Source organism: Trachypithecus francoisi, unplaced genomic scaffold, assembly GCF_009764315.1.
Source record: "Trachypithecus francoisi isolate TF-2019V2 unplaced genomic scaffold, Tfra_2.0 Lachesis_group8, whole genome shotgun sequence".
Lineage (NCBI taxonomy): Eukaryota > Metazoa > Chordata > Mammalia > Primates > Cercopithecidae > Trachypithecus > Trachypithecus francoisi.
The window spans coordinates 32,986,221-33,002,711 of NW_022681473.1; the positions used below are offsets into that span (position 1 = coordinate 32,986,221).

The 16,491-nt window shown below is 57.2% G+C and overlaps 1 protein-coding gene across 10 annotated transcripts in view; it reads left to right on the forward strand.

Annotated features, from left to right (window-relative positions):
* The first annotated feature begins 3,248 nt into the window (after positions 1–3,248).
* The window catches only part of PAX6 (paired box 6), a 29,128-nt gene continuing 15,885 nt past the window's right edge, over positions 3,249–16,491 (forward strand). For 2 of the 10 annotated variants that reach the window (XM_033205265.1, XM_033205271.1), the window contains exons 1-4: positions 9,902–10,140; positions 10,240–10,427; positions 14,278–14,354; positions 14,736–14,796. In XM_033205265.1, coding sequence (XP_033061156.1) covers positions 14,787–14,796 — 10 coding nt within the window. In that variant the 5' untranslated portion in view covers positions 9,902–10,140; positions 10,240–10,427; positions 14,278–14,354; positions 14,736–14,786. Of the gene's footprint in view, positions 3,415–8,949; positions 9,164–9,901; positions 10,141–10,239; positions 10,428–10,597; positions 11,332–14,277; positions 14,355–14,735; positions 14,797–16,491 lie in introns of those variants that run through there. The other 8 variants (XM_033205268.1, XM_033205272.1, XM_033205270.1 and 5 more) reach the window with 7 other exon arrangements.

A 16,491-nucleotide genomic window follows, 5' to 3' on the forward strand; every position in this document is an offset into this window, starting at 1 on the left:
TAGATTCCTTAGATGATATATTGATTACTGGCTTGTACAGCTATTTGAAATGACACTCAAATATACACAGTATTTTAAATCAATTATTTAGGGGCTTTTTCCTCTCCTATTAATTTGCATATGGAAAAACTTTATTAAACCACTTTATAAGTTAGCAGTCACCCTGGAATCCTTTATTAAAAATATTGTAGAAGTTAACAGGATGCATTATCTTCTAGATTAAGTAAAATTAAATTTTAAGAGGAAAATTCATTTTTATTTTATAATTGATGGGAGACTCAGTGCCCATTCTCAATAAGAAGACAAATATTAAATCATTTCCCACCCACCTGGTAGCACAGATCCAGCGGGAGGGGGTCCTCCAATCTGGAAGCGGCTTTATTTGCATAAAGTAGTTAAGGGGAGAGAGGAAAAAAGACACACGCCGGGAGGGGCAAAACATACCTTCGACAAGAACAGATCTCAGCTACAGTTTAAGCCAAGAGCCCATTTCTCTGCCTTCCTCTCCCTCCACTACTTCCCCTACCTCAAGGCCTCTCACCCCCATCCAGGCTCTCCACCCAGTCTCTGCTGGCTGATGGTGAAGTTCTGGGCTTCCCGGCAGTCGAGGGCCGGGGCTGACCTGGGAGCCTCCGCAGACTGGGCGGCTGCCGAGCTCGCTCACTGTGCGTTGGAGAATCAGAGCCTGAAGCTGCCCTAGGTGTCGGAAAATTTCAGTGCTACCCCCGGCTGAGGGGAGGCCTGAAAAAGAGGTTTCTTTCCCGCTTCCAGTCCTTTGCACCCCACCTACGGCCTGCCTCAGGTAGCACTCGGCATTTGGGGCTCTATGAGTCGTCGATGATGCCCCCGGGCCGCCCTTGGTACCCTTCTGCCCGCAATGCAAGCCAGTGTGGCCTATAGAGGATGCCTCTGCCCGGGCGAGGCGAGGCGGGACCTAGTAGGCTGGGCACCACGCGGGGCCCTGCCCGGCCTCCCCCAAGGCTGGTGGCAGGCGCGGAGAGGAGCCCCCAGCACTGGTCTGCAAAGTGCTCCGAGATCGAGAGCTCCTCCGAGAATCCAGCTGAGGCAGCGGCTAAACGTGTACCTTCTCCCGCGGCGACCCCAGCGACGGCACCCTCCCTCCCAGCCTCAGTGCCCGGGGCAAATGGAGAGCGGCTCGTGCGTTGGCCGGGAGCTCGGAAGGGCCTAGTTCGGGCCTCGCCTGCACCACCGGCGCCCCCGTGCAGCCCGAACGCGCCCTTTATTGACAGGCAGATAAGCAGGCGGGAGCCGTGGCGTTTCCAGAGTCGCTCTCGAGCACCCTGCTGGGTTGCAGGGATCTGCGCACACTTAATGGCCTGGACTCCAAACAAGCCCCGAGCAGCACTCTCGGCGGCCTCGGGTTGGAACAGTGTGGGGAGCGAGCTCCGGACAGAAACTGGCCAGCTAGGAAGGCCTACCCAGGTCCGAGGCCCATCCGAAGCCCACACGCCAAGGCGGACGGCAGAGTCTGGGAGACCTCAGGACATCTGAGGCTGGAAGCTGGGCCAGGTCCTGGAGGGGAGCAAGGGGCTTACCAAGAAACTAGGTCACTGGAGATGGCCGACGGCAACAGGGAAACCAGAACAAATGCCTCTCTTAGCGTCCCTTCCCAGCCGAGCGGGGCAACAGGACCATGGTAAGGTCTAGGCCCAGACTAGAGTGGCCAGTGGGAGGTGGGCGCTCATAGGCCTTAAGACAGCATGCCCAGGGCGTTAGGATGAAGAAATAAAGTTTGGAGAATGTAAATAAGTGAGAACATGCTGCGGAGACTTCTCAGCCAAAGCCTCCATTCTCCTCCTCACCTTCACCGCCACCCCCACCTCTACCCCTACCCCAACTCCCACCCCTACTCTGCCCTCCAGTCCTCGACGGGCTGAGCCAGACAAAACATCAAGTCCGGCTAGGAGCTATCCCGGCTAAGAGGAGTAGGCAGACGGTCTTCCTGGAGCTGCCTCCTGACCGGTTGCGAGGCCCCGCACCTGTCCAGGTGTGCCAGGGGCGGGAGCGGGAATCGCTAGACCTACGCCTCGGCGCCATCTGTGCTCGGCTCTCCCTTAGCCGCAGCCCGGAGCAAGACGCGCAGGGACTGGCCCTAGAACCCTCCTCTGGCCCAGGCATCCCCCTCCCTACTTCTACACACACACTCCTAGGTCCCCCGGGCTGGGTCTCCCACGAGCTTCCTAAAGGTAATTCCTCGCCCCGCCCCTTCTCCTCCCGCAAACTCCTCAATAGACCCCTGCCCCTCTGGGCCCGACCTCTGTCGCTTTCAAATTGGAGAGCCGGATGGAAGCACAGTGGAAGGAGTTGAGAAGCCTCCTGTTTTGAGGGCCTAAATCTCCATTCCAAGATAACCAGGCCTAGCTCCGCTAAGCCATCTCGCAGTCCACAGAAGGTGTGAGGGAAAAACAGGCACAGACCAAGAAGTCAGTGTCCTGCAGACCCCGCTCCAATTTCTGTGAGTCTTATCTTCAGAATCTGGGATTTTCCCATTTTCCTCCTCTAAGTCACAAAGTCAACAGTTAATTCAAAATCAAAGATAAATACAATCTCCTACATTTTCTATGTGGTTGGAGCCTTTCAGCCAGGGGGCGAGGGAAGCCTGGGCAGGCCTCCTTTAGGGCTTCCCTCTCTTGAGAACCCAGCAGGCCTGGTGAGACCTTTGGCCTAGCTCTGAAAGAGGGGTCGCTGGCCGTCTTCCCGGAGCCCCCGTCTGTGCCCAGCTAGTGACTTGCGGGCTCGAGGGCCAGGTTGGGGGTACTCATCGAGCCTCGAACTCCTCCTAAAAATGATTCCTGCCAAAAGTGCCTCTCAATCCCGGTGCGGCCTTCAGGTCTCTCCGAGGAAGTGATTCCCTTGGGATCGGAGAGGAGGACAGGTTGGTTACCCAGAGAAGTAGCTGGCCAGCCTAGGGGCACAGATCTTGGGGCCCTCGTGCCCGACGGTGCCGAGGAGCGCACTCGGCAAGACTGGTTTCCTGGGGATCAACTCTACGCCCTACAGGAGGGCAGGCCAGGCCGGGCCGGGCCGGGCTAGGGCAGTCACAGGCCGGGCCAAGGAAGGCCAGAGCAGGGGTTGGAGCCGGCCGGACCCTGGGTGGGGAGGAGTAGGCTCCCGCCCGGCAGGAAAGCCAGTCTGCGCAGAGCTGTGCCCAACTCTAGCTGCCATGACGTCACGCGGACCGGGCAGCCAATGAGGACGGCGCTGGCGTGGATATTAAGGAAAGTTAGCGCCTGCCTGAGCACCCTCTTTTCTTATCATTGACATTTAAACTCTGGGGCAGGTCCTCGCGTAGAACGCGGCTGTCAGATCTGCCACTTCCCCTGCCGAGCGGCGGTGAGAAGTGTGGGAACCGGCGCTGCCAGGCTCACCTGCCTCCCCGCCCTCCGCTCCCAGGTAACCGCCCGGGCTCCGGCCCCGGCCCGGCTCGGGGCCCGCGGCGCCTCTCCGCTGCCCGCGACTGGTGTCCCCAAATCAAAGCCCGCCCCAAGTGGCCCCGGGGCTTGATTTTTGCTTTTAAAAGGAGGCATACAAAGATGGAAGGGAGTTACTGAGGGAGGGATAGGAAGAGGGGTGGAGGAGGGACTTGTCTTTGCGGAGTGTGCTCTTCTGCAAAAGTAGCAAAATGTTCCACTCCCAAGAATGGACTTCCAGTCCGGCCCTGAGCTGGGAGTAGGGGGCGGGAGTCTGCCGCTGCTGTCTGCTAAAGCCACTCGCGACCGCGAAAAATGCAGGAGGTGGGGACGCACTTTGCATCCAGATCTCCTCTGCGTCGCAGTTCACGACATTCACGCTTGGGAAAGTCGGTGCCCGCGCCTGGAGCGCTTAGAGGACACTCCGTCGCGGGTCGGGCGAGGTACAGCAGAAGTTTCCCGCGGTTGCAAAGTGTAGATGGCTGGACCGCAACAAAGTCTAGAGATGAGATTCTTTTCTCAGAAAGACGCGGAGTACGAAAGAATGCGGCCCACAGAGCTGAGCAGCGCGTAAAGCCCCAGCGTGTGATTTGAGCTTCACTTCGGAAGACCTAATAATTAGCGATTCTCACTGAGCTAGAACGCGAGCTCGGGTTACTGTGGGCGCTGCGCTGGCTGCCCAGGCGGGAAGCGCGCGGGCGCCATGGGAGCCGGGCCGCCAAACCCGGGAAAGAGCAGCGCCCACCACCCTGCGGCCCCTGGAGGGCCGGAGCCGGGGGGCCGGAAGTGTCCCCGAAGTAGGTCAGGGCAGGGACGACACAAACTTAGACTAACTCGTGGTTCAGCCGGGCGAAAAGTCCTGGGAGCCCAGCCCTAAAAGCGGCTGGAGACGCCCAGGCCGGCTTAGGCGGGGCACCGGAGAACCCCGCCTGGGAGTTTGGGGCGGCCTCTGGGCCAGGCCCCGGCTAGCCCCCAACCCCCCACCCCCACTCGCGCTCCTGCGCCCTCTTTCTAGGTCTTCTGGTAGCACCTTCGGAGCTCAGTCACCTGTGACAGGTGTTTGGGACCGCCGCCCGACTCCGAGCGGTGGCCGCCCCCTGCTCACCTCACCTGGAAACGGGGGACGAGCGCAGTGGCCGTCCGGCCCCGCGCCTTACCTGGCCGGGATCCTCTCTTCCGCGGGTTCCTCTCCCTGAAGCTGGGCGGCGAGCAGGTTGCCCGCTTCGCAGTGGGAAGTGGACCTTCTCCTCCAGTCATAAATCAAACCCAGCCATCCTCGGGCCTCCTCCCTCATTAGAGATGTTTATTGGAGATTGTGTTTATTCGGCTGTCACGGCGAGGAGACGCGGTGACATAATTACCTCTGACCAGAGTCCTCGCCCCGCGCCCAGGGCGAGCCGAAGACCTCTGTCGCTTTCTCATGCCCGTGCCCTTCGTGATCGGAGGGCGCCCGTGATAGGCTTGTCTTTTTTTCCTCAGACCCTCTCACAGAATTTGGTTGATTGGAATTACTATTCAGATTTCCCCAGGGCCAGGAGTTTATTTTAGAACTGGAAAGGAAAACCGAAGGCAACCCAACGCCCCTCCGGGGCAGAAGGGGGCAGCGCGCGCGAGGCGGAAGGAGAGTCACTCTCGTTGCACAAACTTTCCCGCGGGTCGCGCCGCGCGTGCAGGGGCTGGACACCACTCGGCGCCAGAGCCGGGCCTGAGGAGCGAGGTCTGGCGGGGAAGGAGGGCTGCCAGCCTGGGTAGTGTCATTTGTTGCTTCATTTTTCATTCCCTTTCCTCTCGTGAGGAATCAGAGGCATCCGGGCCGCGGGCTGAGGATTCTTAAATTCTCCCCTGCCGCACTCGGCCGAGCCAACCCGCAGTTCCTGTCCGCCCCTCTGTCCCCTGGCAGCAGTTTTCCCCGTTAGCCAGGTTTGGAAGTCACCCTCTGTGAGACTGGGCTAGGGTTGGGAAGTGATGAAAAGCGCCGAATTGTTTTCTAATTGAAAATACTTTTTTCTTTTTGGAGATAGCGTTGACAAATATATGGGATCCCGGCTTTTGATCCCTGGCTGCGGCCTCTGTTCTCCTGTCGCTAATAAAACTCGCATTGAGCCCCTTAGTGCCTTGATTAACAGGCAGATTAACTCTTACTGGGGTTGGGAACAGCTTGTCCTAATCAATGTCATTTTAAAAGCCCGTCCGGATGCGCTTAGCTCCGGTTCCCTGGCTGCTCCAGCGAGCCAGCCATGACATTTGCTCCCTCCTCCTCCCCAGCCTCAAATCCCCCAGTAAAGCTCCCAGTTCCCGCCTGCCTGTTCGCAGGTCCACAACGGGACAAATCGCAGGACTGGGTAGTTGGCCTTTAGAACGGGCAGCGGTTTAGAGAGGGGATATCCAAGGAGAAGGGACTGAGGTGGCCTTGGCTTGCTTGGTTTTCCTTTGAAGCTGAACTCTTGCTTCTTGGGGGCAGAGGTCATAGGGAAAAGAGAGATGAGGGGGATCGTCTCAGGATGATGAAATGGAAAGCAAACTTTCCTAGGAACCCTATTTGCAAATCAGCGGAGAGTGCCGCTGATTCCAATTGTTCTACAGGTCAGGAGTTTTAAACCTACCTCCTATCTGGACAACAGCATGAAGGGACTGGGAGGCAAAGCCTTGGGAGTCTGACCCGCTGGGCTGCTAGGAATCCCTTTGCTGGGAGACTCCACTGGACAATGTTATTTTGAAGGTATTTCGGGGGTTGGCAGGGAGAAGACAGAGAGAGAGAGAGACAGTGAGAGAGAGAGAGAGAGAGAGAGAGAGAGAGAGAGAGAGAGAGAGAGAGAGAGAGAGAGAGACTGGCCTCCCAGAGTGAATGGAATAGGACTGAGGACTGAACCCAGAGAGCCCCTAGCACTGGCCATTTGGCAGGAGGCAAGGAAGGGCAAGGGCACAGCGGCTTCCCCCGCAGCTGAGCAGTGGCCACAGCCTGGAGGCGCCACGGGGCGGCTCTGGGATCTTCTTGGATTTTCTAGGCTCTGGGATCAGTGAGGCTGCCGTGTTAGCGGGAACCGGCAGGTTGCTGGAGAAAGGAGAGGGACAAAGGCCTGGAAGCGGGGGAGGCACCTGGGACTTGGCGGCCAGGGTGGGAGCCTTTGCTTTTAGTGCTCACTGGACCCGTTTGCCAGCTCCGCGGACCAGGGATCCCACCTTCCCAGGGTCTGCAAAGAGAGAGACGTTTAGGGCACTACAAAGTAACGCAGGTGTCTGCCAGGACTTTCCTCCTCCAAAGAAATTCCAGTCTTTACCCTTTCCAGCGCGCCGGCGCTGCGCCTCTGCGTGGCCGGGGAAAGAGAGAGTTCGGAGGTGTCAGAACTCCAGATGGGAGGCTCTTGGTTCTGAAGCTGGGAGCTGAAGGCACATCCCCCCAGAAGTGGGCACTTCTTTGCCTCCCCGAAGGTCTGATGGGGTGGGCACAGGGGAATGCCAGAGACCAGTGCGGGTGAGATGCTTGCCTGACCTTCTGTTGACGCATCAATACTGGCTAGATGCTCTGGGCAGGCTCTCGCGAGCCACGGTCCCGCAGCGGGACTCCCTCCACGCAGACAGCCCCTCTACCGGGTGGGAAGACCCCGGTGGCCCCCGCAGGAACGCACCCTTCCGCCTGAGAGGTCCTCCCTCTGGCCATAGGGGGCGGAGGGTGGGGTGGGGGTTACAGGAGCATGTGGAGAGGCAGGGAAAGGCGAGACAGTACCTAAAGCGCAATCCCCTCCGCCCCCCGCGCCTTGGAAGACAGCAAGTGGGCCTCGGGCGAGTTGGTAGCCGCAATTAAAATGGCGACCTGCGAGTTGTCTCGGTTTTGTACACTCCTCTGGTGACCGCGTCCTCACCTCAGTCTCGACCCCCACACCCCCAAGCCGCGTCACCCCCGGAGCAGGTACTTGGCAGAGGGAGTGAGGCTACCCACGAGGCAGAACAGCACCCCCACCCTCCTTGAGACCAGTCCAGAGAGAACCAGGAAATCTCACTCTCAACCCTCTCTCCTTAAACTTTGAAAACTCGGCCTCATTCTGGGGTTGAGCTCCCCTCCCCAAATATTGACACATGGGAAGCAGCCAAGTCCTTTTTGTTTTTTGTTTGTGCGGAGGAGTTTCCAGGAGTCTTTCCCCGAGCCCCCTTCCCCACCCAATGACGTCAGTGGCATTCACTCCTCGCTCCTTGCCTTTTCTGATTTTTTGTTAAAACTTTTCTCCGCAGAGAGATGGGGGTTGGAGGGGTGGGAGAAGGAGCTGATTCAAAGAGCCAGTGCCCTGGGGGGAAATAGCAACAAGATTACGGCTGCTTCTTTCCGAGGCAAAGCTTAAGAAGGTGCTAATCCACTCGGTCGCTAATTGAGAGGTTGTAAAAATGATACTCGCCTCCAGTTCGGACAGAATCACTGCCCCCACCCCTCCCCCCAAGTCCCTCGCTCATGCACAGCGGACTTGAGTCTTGAGTCCAAGCTTCTTTAATGCTGGCTTGAAACGTAAAAGGAGAGAGAAAGAGAAGACCGACTTTTGCTGGTCTGGGACTCAGGGCCGCGGCCCCACTTCCCAGCATCCTCCGAAAGTCGCGCTCCTGCGAAATGAAACCTCGTACAGGAGGCCGCGGACCCGTACACCCGGCGCCACCTCTTTCGCCTCTGATCCGGGTTTCCTCCCCGCGTTGCGAGCTTCTGGGCCGCGGGAAGGGTTAGAGCCGGCAGCCCTCCCCGATCTGGGGAGGGGAGAGGGTTGTGCGACCCTAACTCTGACTAGGGCCTGGGAGGCCTCTGCTTCCCGCCCTACCCGGGCTCCTTGGTCGCGGCGCTGCTGGGTCCAGGACAGGAACGAGAGGGTGAGGCCCACACGTGGCCCGGCGGCCCGGAGCGGCTTGCAGCGTCCTCACTGTCCCGGCTCCCAGGTGCTGCGGCGACGCGGCCTGTCAGCAGCGAGTTCAGGACGCGCAGATTTTATTGATGAGCTCTGATTTTCAGCACTTTCCCTAAGTCAAGAAGAGTCTAGCGTACCCTGCGGCGGCTTCATTTCAGCCTCCCTGCCTCAGCTCTCCAGCCCCATTCCCCCTTGCCCGGTCCTGGAGTGTGTCCTGCAGCCGGCTCCATGGGCCGAAGCCGCCGAGAGAGCTCCGGACAGTGCAGGACCAGGCATTCGCTCGCTCTCCTGTCACCTTAACTGCAGGCTCCGAGGGGCGCCTTTGGAGTGTACTGAGGTGTGTCCTAATCGTGCGGCATTCAACAAATGGACTTCTGGTGTGTGGTCAGAAGAGAAAAGCCATTTACTTACTTTCCTCCCCGGTTTTCTGGCAACAGCTGAAGGGGAGTTGCCTCGGTGGACTGCGCAGACCCAGGAGAGGGAGTCGTGGTGCGGAGACACACGCACCACACACAGATGACCGGTGGCACACACGCTGACATACCAACATCGCTGGTGGGACACACACACACAAACACACAAACACACACACACACACACAGAGAGAGAGAGAGAGAGAGAGAGAGAGAGAGAGAGAGAGAGAGAGAGAGAGAGAGAATCTCTCCCAGCATTGGTCATCCGCCCCTCTACCCAGGCTTCCATCCCCCTCCCCTCTCATCTCCCCTGGCTTCCCCTCCTCTCGGGCGCCGCGAAAAGCAGCCGCACTTAGTCAACAAATGGCACGTGGGAGAAGTTGGTGAGTGTTTGGTGAGGACTCTTCAGGGCTTTTCACAAGAACCCTCTGTACACAAAGTAAGTGGCGTGTTTACTTGGGCCTCTCCAGCCGGAGCTGTGCCTCCGCTCCGCTGCGCACCGCGGCTTCCGAAAGGAGAAAGGAGAGAAGAAAGGGCCGGGGGAACAGGGTGGAGGATTGGACAGGCCCTGGAGGCTTGGGCTGGGGAGGCCGCTGGCCTTGTTTAGTTCTCGGCCAGGCAACCTCCTCTCGGCCTAGGCTTCACCGCGGCCTCCGCAGCTGGAATGGAGCTGCCAGGACGCAGTGACGCTCCCGCCTCTTTCTTCTTCTTCCAAGGGGCCAGGTGGGCTGGGGTGCAGCCGCCACTGTGCTCTGCGTCTTGGGGCCCAGGTCGGGATGGGGTGGGGGCGGGTGGGGTCGGGGCGGCAGGCCACTCTGTCCTGGAGTTGGCAAGAAAGGACAGCGCAGAAACTTGCGCCCTCCGTGGGCTGGGAGTCTCGCGCCCAGCTTAGGGGGAGTGGGGGCGCGACCCCCAACCCAGAAACCTTCACTTCACCGCTCAAGTTCGCGGCAGCAGGGCGGGCCGCGCCGACTCTCGGGGTGCGCGGAGCGGGGAAATGCGGGCGAGCGCCAGAGCCCGGGCTCGGGGGCCCTGCGCCGGGGAGAGGAGCCGGGACCCACCGGCGGAGCCGAAAACAAGTGTATTCATATTCAAACAAACGGACCAATTGCACCAGGCGGGGAGAGAGAACATCCAATCGGCTGGCGCGAGGCCCCGGCGCTGCTTTGCATAAAGCAATATTTTGTGTGAGAGCGAGCGGTGCATTTGCATGTTGCGGAGTGATTAGTGGGTTTGAAAAGCGAACCGTGGCTCGGCCTCATTTCCCGCTCTGGTTCAGGCTCAGGAGGAAGTGTTTTGCTGGAGGATGATGACAGAGGTCAGGCTTCGCTAATGGGCCAGTGAGGAGCGGTGGAGGCGAGGCCGGGCGCCGGCACACACACATTAACACACTTGAGCCATCACCAATCAGCATAGGTGTGCTGGCTGCAGCCACTTCCCTCACCCACACTCTTTATCTCTCACTCTCCAGCCGCTGACAACCCATTTTATTGTCAATCTCTGTCTCCTTCCCAGGAATCTGAGAATTGCTCTCATACACCAACCCAGCAACATCCGTGGAGAAAACTCTCACCAGCAACTCCTTTAAAACACCGTCATTTCAAACCACTGTGGTCTTTAAGCAACAACAGCAGCACAAAAAACCCCAACCAAACAGAACTCTCGACAGGAGCTGTGACAACCAGAGAGGATGCCTCATAAAGGTGAGTCCGCTTCTTTCTTCTCGCTTTATTTTTATTGCAATATTCAGACAGGTCTCCCCCTTCCTCCCCCCTTCCTTCCTCCCCTCTCGCCAGTCCCCTCCCCCACTGCTACGCCGGGAGAGTTGGGCCGGAGAAGTTTCCACGCAGGAGCCCAAACTTTCTACTTCCAGCGAAAGCCCGCGTCGGAGGGCGACTGCCGGCGAGCGGGAGCAGCGCGGGGCTCGGGGCGGGCGGCCAGCTCTGCCCCAGCGCCAGCGCCAGCGCGGGCTGAGCTCGCGGGAAGAAGGGAGACTCCAGGCGCGGCAGCAGCCGCGGCTCCCGGCCCCATCGTCGCCCAATGCTCCCGACCCGCGGGAAAAGACGAAGAGGCTCTGTGGTGTCCAAGGCCCTGGAACGGCCTCAGAGAGCAACCGCTGCCGGCTGCTTTGTCCAGCCCGAGGCCCAGCGAGCGCGCAGAGAGCAGGCGCTCCGAGGAATCGCCGAGGGAACCGGCTTGCCCCGTCTCCGCCCGCCCGCCGACCCTTGGGCTTTGTGCCGCACTGGGCTCCGGCGCAGAAGGGTCAGCCTGCACTCCAGCGCCGAGGGGGCACCGCGCCCGCCACCAGTCGGAGCGGAGTCAATCGGCAAGACAGCCGCACGCTGGAGGCAGAAGGAAGAGCGAGCTAGCGCGAGCGGGGAAGGAAGCCACCAGGCCAAGGCGGTGGGACGCGCGCTCCGAGGGAGCTCAGAGCCGAGCGGGAGGACTGTCAGCTTCCATCCAGCCCCCGGGCTCTTGCCCCCAACTCCACTGGAGCGCGGAGCTCGGAACTTGAAAACTCTCTGCTCCCCAGGCTTTCCCAGACTCTCATCTCCCTCGCCCTGCAGAGGCTGGGGCTCTTCCCTGTCCTCCGGCCCCCTGCGCTTGGTGGGTATTTTTCCTTGTTTTCCTCTGATCCAGTCGCACCAGGTGTTGGGATTTCAGCAGGTTTTGAGGTGCAGAGGTGGTTTGCTTTTTTGTTTTACTCCGAGTCCCCTTATGTTTTTCTAGGTAAGGCCTTGAAAATAAATCTATATGAAAGCATTGGCTTTCCCCCTCGTCTGATCACTTCCTCTCCCAGCTAATTAGTCGGAGTAATTTGAGAGCTTTCGATTCTAAGATCCCAGGAGGAAAAGTGTCTTTTCAAAGTTCATAAAGTTGTTGCCTCTTTCCTTGTGCAGATTTTCTCAGTCTCCCTGCGCCATAATAGCCCTGAATTTTAGCAAGTGTAATTGGGGGAAATGGAGTTGAATTTCAAGTGGAAATGCTTTCTTTTTAGAGTGCTAAAACCCGGCTCTTCATTCATGAGCGATTTCTAGAAAGTTTAAAAACAAAGTGAACGTGGTTTGTTTCTTCCTTCCTTTTTATTTTCCTTATACTCTCCGAAGCTCCTTAAGCCATTTTGGATGTTTAACTCGAACTTGGGAAGGATTTGGTAGGGGCTGGGAGCAGAAAATGAAATGAAAGGCAAAGAGCTTGAAAGCCTGACGAGTTTACTGAAGAGAAATAATAGTTGTTGCCGTTGACATTACATTTTTTATAGCCAGTGACCTTTGCAAACGTCTGAAGGCAGTTTGATTAGTTGTTATCTTATTTGGCCCTAGAGAGTAAAACTTTGTCATCTTAATTGCTAATTCCTGTTTTGGCTGGGGGCGGGAAGACCAAGAGTGAGCTCTCCCCTTTACCCCAGTTAAAGAGTTTGGGGATGGAATTTGAGAATTAAGTAATTAAAATAACAACAGCATTTGAAAACTGAGGCTTGTGTTGGGGACAGAGAGGTGGGGGCAGTGGTCCAGCGGTCTCGTGGTCCAAGGCCGGGACGACTCCAAAATGTCTGGAGATGCCTTCGTTCAGGATGTGGGTCTACGGCCCCAGCGAGGCCGTACAAAGCCTCAGGCTGAGCTGGGGGGCTCAGGCTGCATTTGGGGGTCTGCCCTCTCTGGTGCACAGGACTGCTTCCGGGTGTCGATGTGCCCCACTTCCCGGGTTGCCTCTGCACTTAGTGTTCACGTTAACTTAAGTAATTAGATAGCTTCTTAGCCAGAGGGAAGTGGGAATGGAGCAGAACTGGAATTTGAAATACTACCACCTTCCCAGCTGCTTCGAAAACTAATCAACAAGGCCTCTCTGGGCTCAGCTACTGAATTTTTGAAAATGGTATCAAGAAGTTACCAGCCAGGATGGGGGCATTCTGTTGTGAGTGTGTACAGCATGGGTTACAAAGTGGAGTTCAGGAAGTTTTACCCCTCCTAGGGGAATTCCATTCCTCATCTCCCTACCTGCTACTCCTTTGCAGCTTCAGGGTCCTGCATTTGGTGGGGTGGGGTATTCTGCATTGGAGTTGGAGATTTTGCCTGTCCAGGGCATGGCTATGGGTGCGGGGACTGAGAGACAGGAAGGAAGCATTGGGGAACCAACCTAGATAAGGGTAACTAGTAGCCGTCTGCTGTGCCCAGTATTTACCCAATGCTGAGAAAAAGTCCTCATTTTCGGTTTATTTTTATGGATTTAAGCTATCTATCAAGTGGTGAAAAAGTAGACCAGGAATGGCCTTGTAGAGTAAAACGTGCTTCTTGAAATTCTTTGCTTGCAGGGAGGCAGATCAATAATCACCATAGGTAAAACAGAAAAAATAATGCATTTTTTAAAAAACGGAGAAATGATGCTGTGACTATTTTGTTATTCTACCTCTTTTTGGGAGGCAGACCTCTTGAATGGGCTCTTTATTGTAACTCTCTCTTCCCAATTGAGCTCCCCACGGTGCCGTTGTATCTTTTTACAGCCCCTAACAACTCACACCAATAACACAATTACCTCCAGATATTTATAACAAGAAATTACTTTTCTGTTTTCTCCACTCACCCAAAAGCCTTTTTTTTTTTTTTTGGGGGGGAAAGGCAGGGAGGGGTTCGTACAGGACCAGCCTCCGGGAACCCTGCACTGGTCAGGGTTTATGAAGCTAGGAGTGTCCCTCAGTTCCCTTTGTGAGTTGGTGGGTTGTTGGTACGTTGGTTGGAAGCTGTGTTGCTAGTTAGGGAGACTCGATTTTCTCCTTGGGTTCGAGGAAAGCTGGAGAATAGAAGCCATTGTTTGCCGTCTGTAGGCTTTGTCAACCATGCTCACCCCCTCCTGTTCGTACTTTTGAAAGCAGTGAGGCGAGGTAGGCAGGGTGTGTCACAGTACAGTAAAAGGGGTGAAGATCTAAACGTCAAAAAAGAAGTTAATCACAGTAAGTGAGGTTTGGGATAAAAAGTTAGGCTTGCCCCTTTCAAAGTCCCAGAAAGCTGGGAGGTAGATGGAGAGGGGGCCATTGGGAAGATTTTTTGGTGTAGGGAGAGGAGTGGAAGATAAAGGGGTAAGCAGAGTGCTGGGTTCTGGGGGTCTTGTAAAATTCCTTAAGGAAGGAGGGAGTATGGCCCTGCAGCCCTCCCAAACTGCTTCAGCCTTTACACTCTGGCACCAGGAAGTTCCAAGCTTCCCTTCCTCTGCTTTCCAAACTTCAGGTATTCCTCTCCCCTCACACCCCCTCAACCTCAACTCTTGGCCTCTACTCCCTTTTCCTGGTTCTTAATATTTTTGCAAAGTGGGACCCCAACTTGTCAGATTTGACAATTCTCCCAAGCCAGACCAGAGCAGCCTCTTTTAAAGGATGGAGACTTCCGTGGGAGATGCCGCTGAGAATGTGGGTGTAATGCTAGGACTTAGAGTTTGATGGCACTTTGACTGAGCCCTAGATGCATGTGTTTTTCCTGAGAGTGGGGCTCAGAGAACCCATGGACCTATGCTGTTGAACCACAGCTTGATATACCTTTCTCTCCTTCTGTTTTGTCTTAGGGGGAAGACTTTAACTAGGGGTGCGCAGATGTGTGAGGCCTTTTATTGTGAGAGTGGACAGACATCCGAGATTTCAGGCAAGTTCTGTGGTGGCTGCTTTGGGCTCAAAACCCACAAACAGTCCAAACAAACGGTTTCAGTATGCTTCTTCACTATAGTTCACATAGAAGAAAAAATTCAAAATTGGGGCATCGGTTCTACTGATTAAAGGGTTAACTGCTAAAGAATGTAGGGGAAACAGATTGGGGATATTCGAGTATTTTGTTTCAAGTCCCAAAGGGTAGCTTATGCATGCACTGCAAGGCAGAGCTGGGTGACCCTCAGATCGCCCCAAGCGGTTGAATGGATCTATTCCTAAGGAACGGAGATTCTCCTATCCTAGCCCCAGGTCCACCTCGGTTGGGAGTTCAGGCCTACCTGATGCAGCTGCCCAGGGATTAACTCCTATTTTCTAACAGAGCCCCGTATTCGAGCCCCGTGGAATCCCGCGGCCCCCAGCCAGAGCCAGCATGCAGAACAGTAAGTGCCTCTGATCTTTCTGGGACTTTGGGCTCGGGGTGCGCGGACCGGAGGGTCAGGAGAGGACACAGCCTCGCGACGCCCGCGCTGGCCCGGCCGCCGACCCACTGAGGCCCAGGGCCTGCGGCGGCTGCTCCCCCCTCCGCGCCCGGCAGCCCGGGAGGGGAGGGCGTTTGCTTTGCTCTTCTCGATAGCGGAGAAGCAGGGAGTGGGCCCTTAAGAACAGCCCGCCAGAGTTTTCGAAGCTGCGGTAGAGAAACCCCATCCCCCGCAAATCCTGTAACTCACATCCCCTCCCCGCCCCTGCCCGGGCTCTGACCCCGGAGAGAGGGGCTGGGCTGAGCAGGGCGGGGCGAAGGCTTCTCCTAGTTGCGCGAGAAGGAGGCCCCTTTGGGCTTAGCCAAGACTGAAAGTCTCCACCAACCCGGCGGGGTGGGGGGCTTCTCTCCCCAAGTCACTCTCAGGGCAGCTCCTCCCCTCCTTACCCTACCTATGGGCCTAGAAGGGATGGGAAGAGGAGCCCCCAGGCCTGCAGCAGGGTAGGGGTGGTAAACTCGCTGTTACAGGGCGCGGGAGAGAGCGCGGTTTACTGGGTCTGGGAAGGAGGTGCCCAGGAATTGGAAAAGCCCTGCCCTGGCAACTGCAATTGCTTGGGTCCTGATAGTCCCCGGCCCAGAGCGCCTTTGATACTTATGGCTCTTCTACCTCCCTGCTTTCCTCTGCCCAGACCCCCTGGGCCCCCACCCACCTTCCTGTTTAGTCGGTGGGTGCTGGTTCGTGGCAGGGCTAGTCTAGAGCTCCGACCTGGGAGCCTGGAGGCCCAACGAAACCAGGCCGGGTTTGAGGTTACGGTTGAGGCGTCAGGGCTCAACTGAACTTGGAGTGTGGAAAGGCCCAGGTCTTCTAGCAGCCTGCCCTGGCTGAACCACAAAGGCTTAAGAGGGTCCCCAGCACCTTATCCATCTGTTCTGGAAACGCCGGTCGCCCCCTGGTGCTTCCCGGGCTGGTAAGCGCGTAGCTGATGAAGGGGCACAAAGGTGGCGAGCTTTGCGCGGGTAGTTGTGCAGAACCTGCCGGACCCCAGGGCTTGGCCGGTAGGCTCCCTTTCGGCGGCTGGGCTCTCCCCTTGGAGCTCAGACTTCCTAACAGCAGACTCTCTCTCGGGCGGCCCCCAGCCAGGGCTCGCAGCCCTGAGCGTTTGCCGCTGCGGCCCGGCTGGCAGGCCCCGAGGGGCGCGGGGTCGCAGGCCGGCCCGCAGGGCTTGTGCCGCTCGTTCCTGGGTGTGCGCGAGGCGCGGAGCGTCCAAATTGACACCATATGTTTTCCTATTAGTTGCTTCGCGGTCGAGTTCTAGGCGCATAATCATCGCCAGTGGGCGAGAGCGCCAGCCGTCCCTAGGGAAGGGACACAATGATTGAGGCTTAACCTCTGAAGGGGAATTTGGAGCTGCGCTTGCTCGCTGCCATTTCGATGCTGGGAGTGGCGCTCTGGCCCTGGCGTCTCCTGGGCGAGCACCCAGCGGCGGTAGCTGCGGAGGTGGCGGGCACGTTGTTATTTTTTGAAATGGGTGAGGAGGAAGGTCTAGATGTAGGCAGCCTCATGCGCCCGCCTTGGCATTCGCAGACTGGGAATTGCCGTGGCTATGCGTGAAGTTTGGAAAGTCTCTCTTGGTCTCTTTCTGGGACAGCCTTTCTT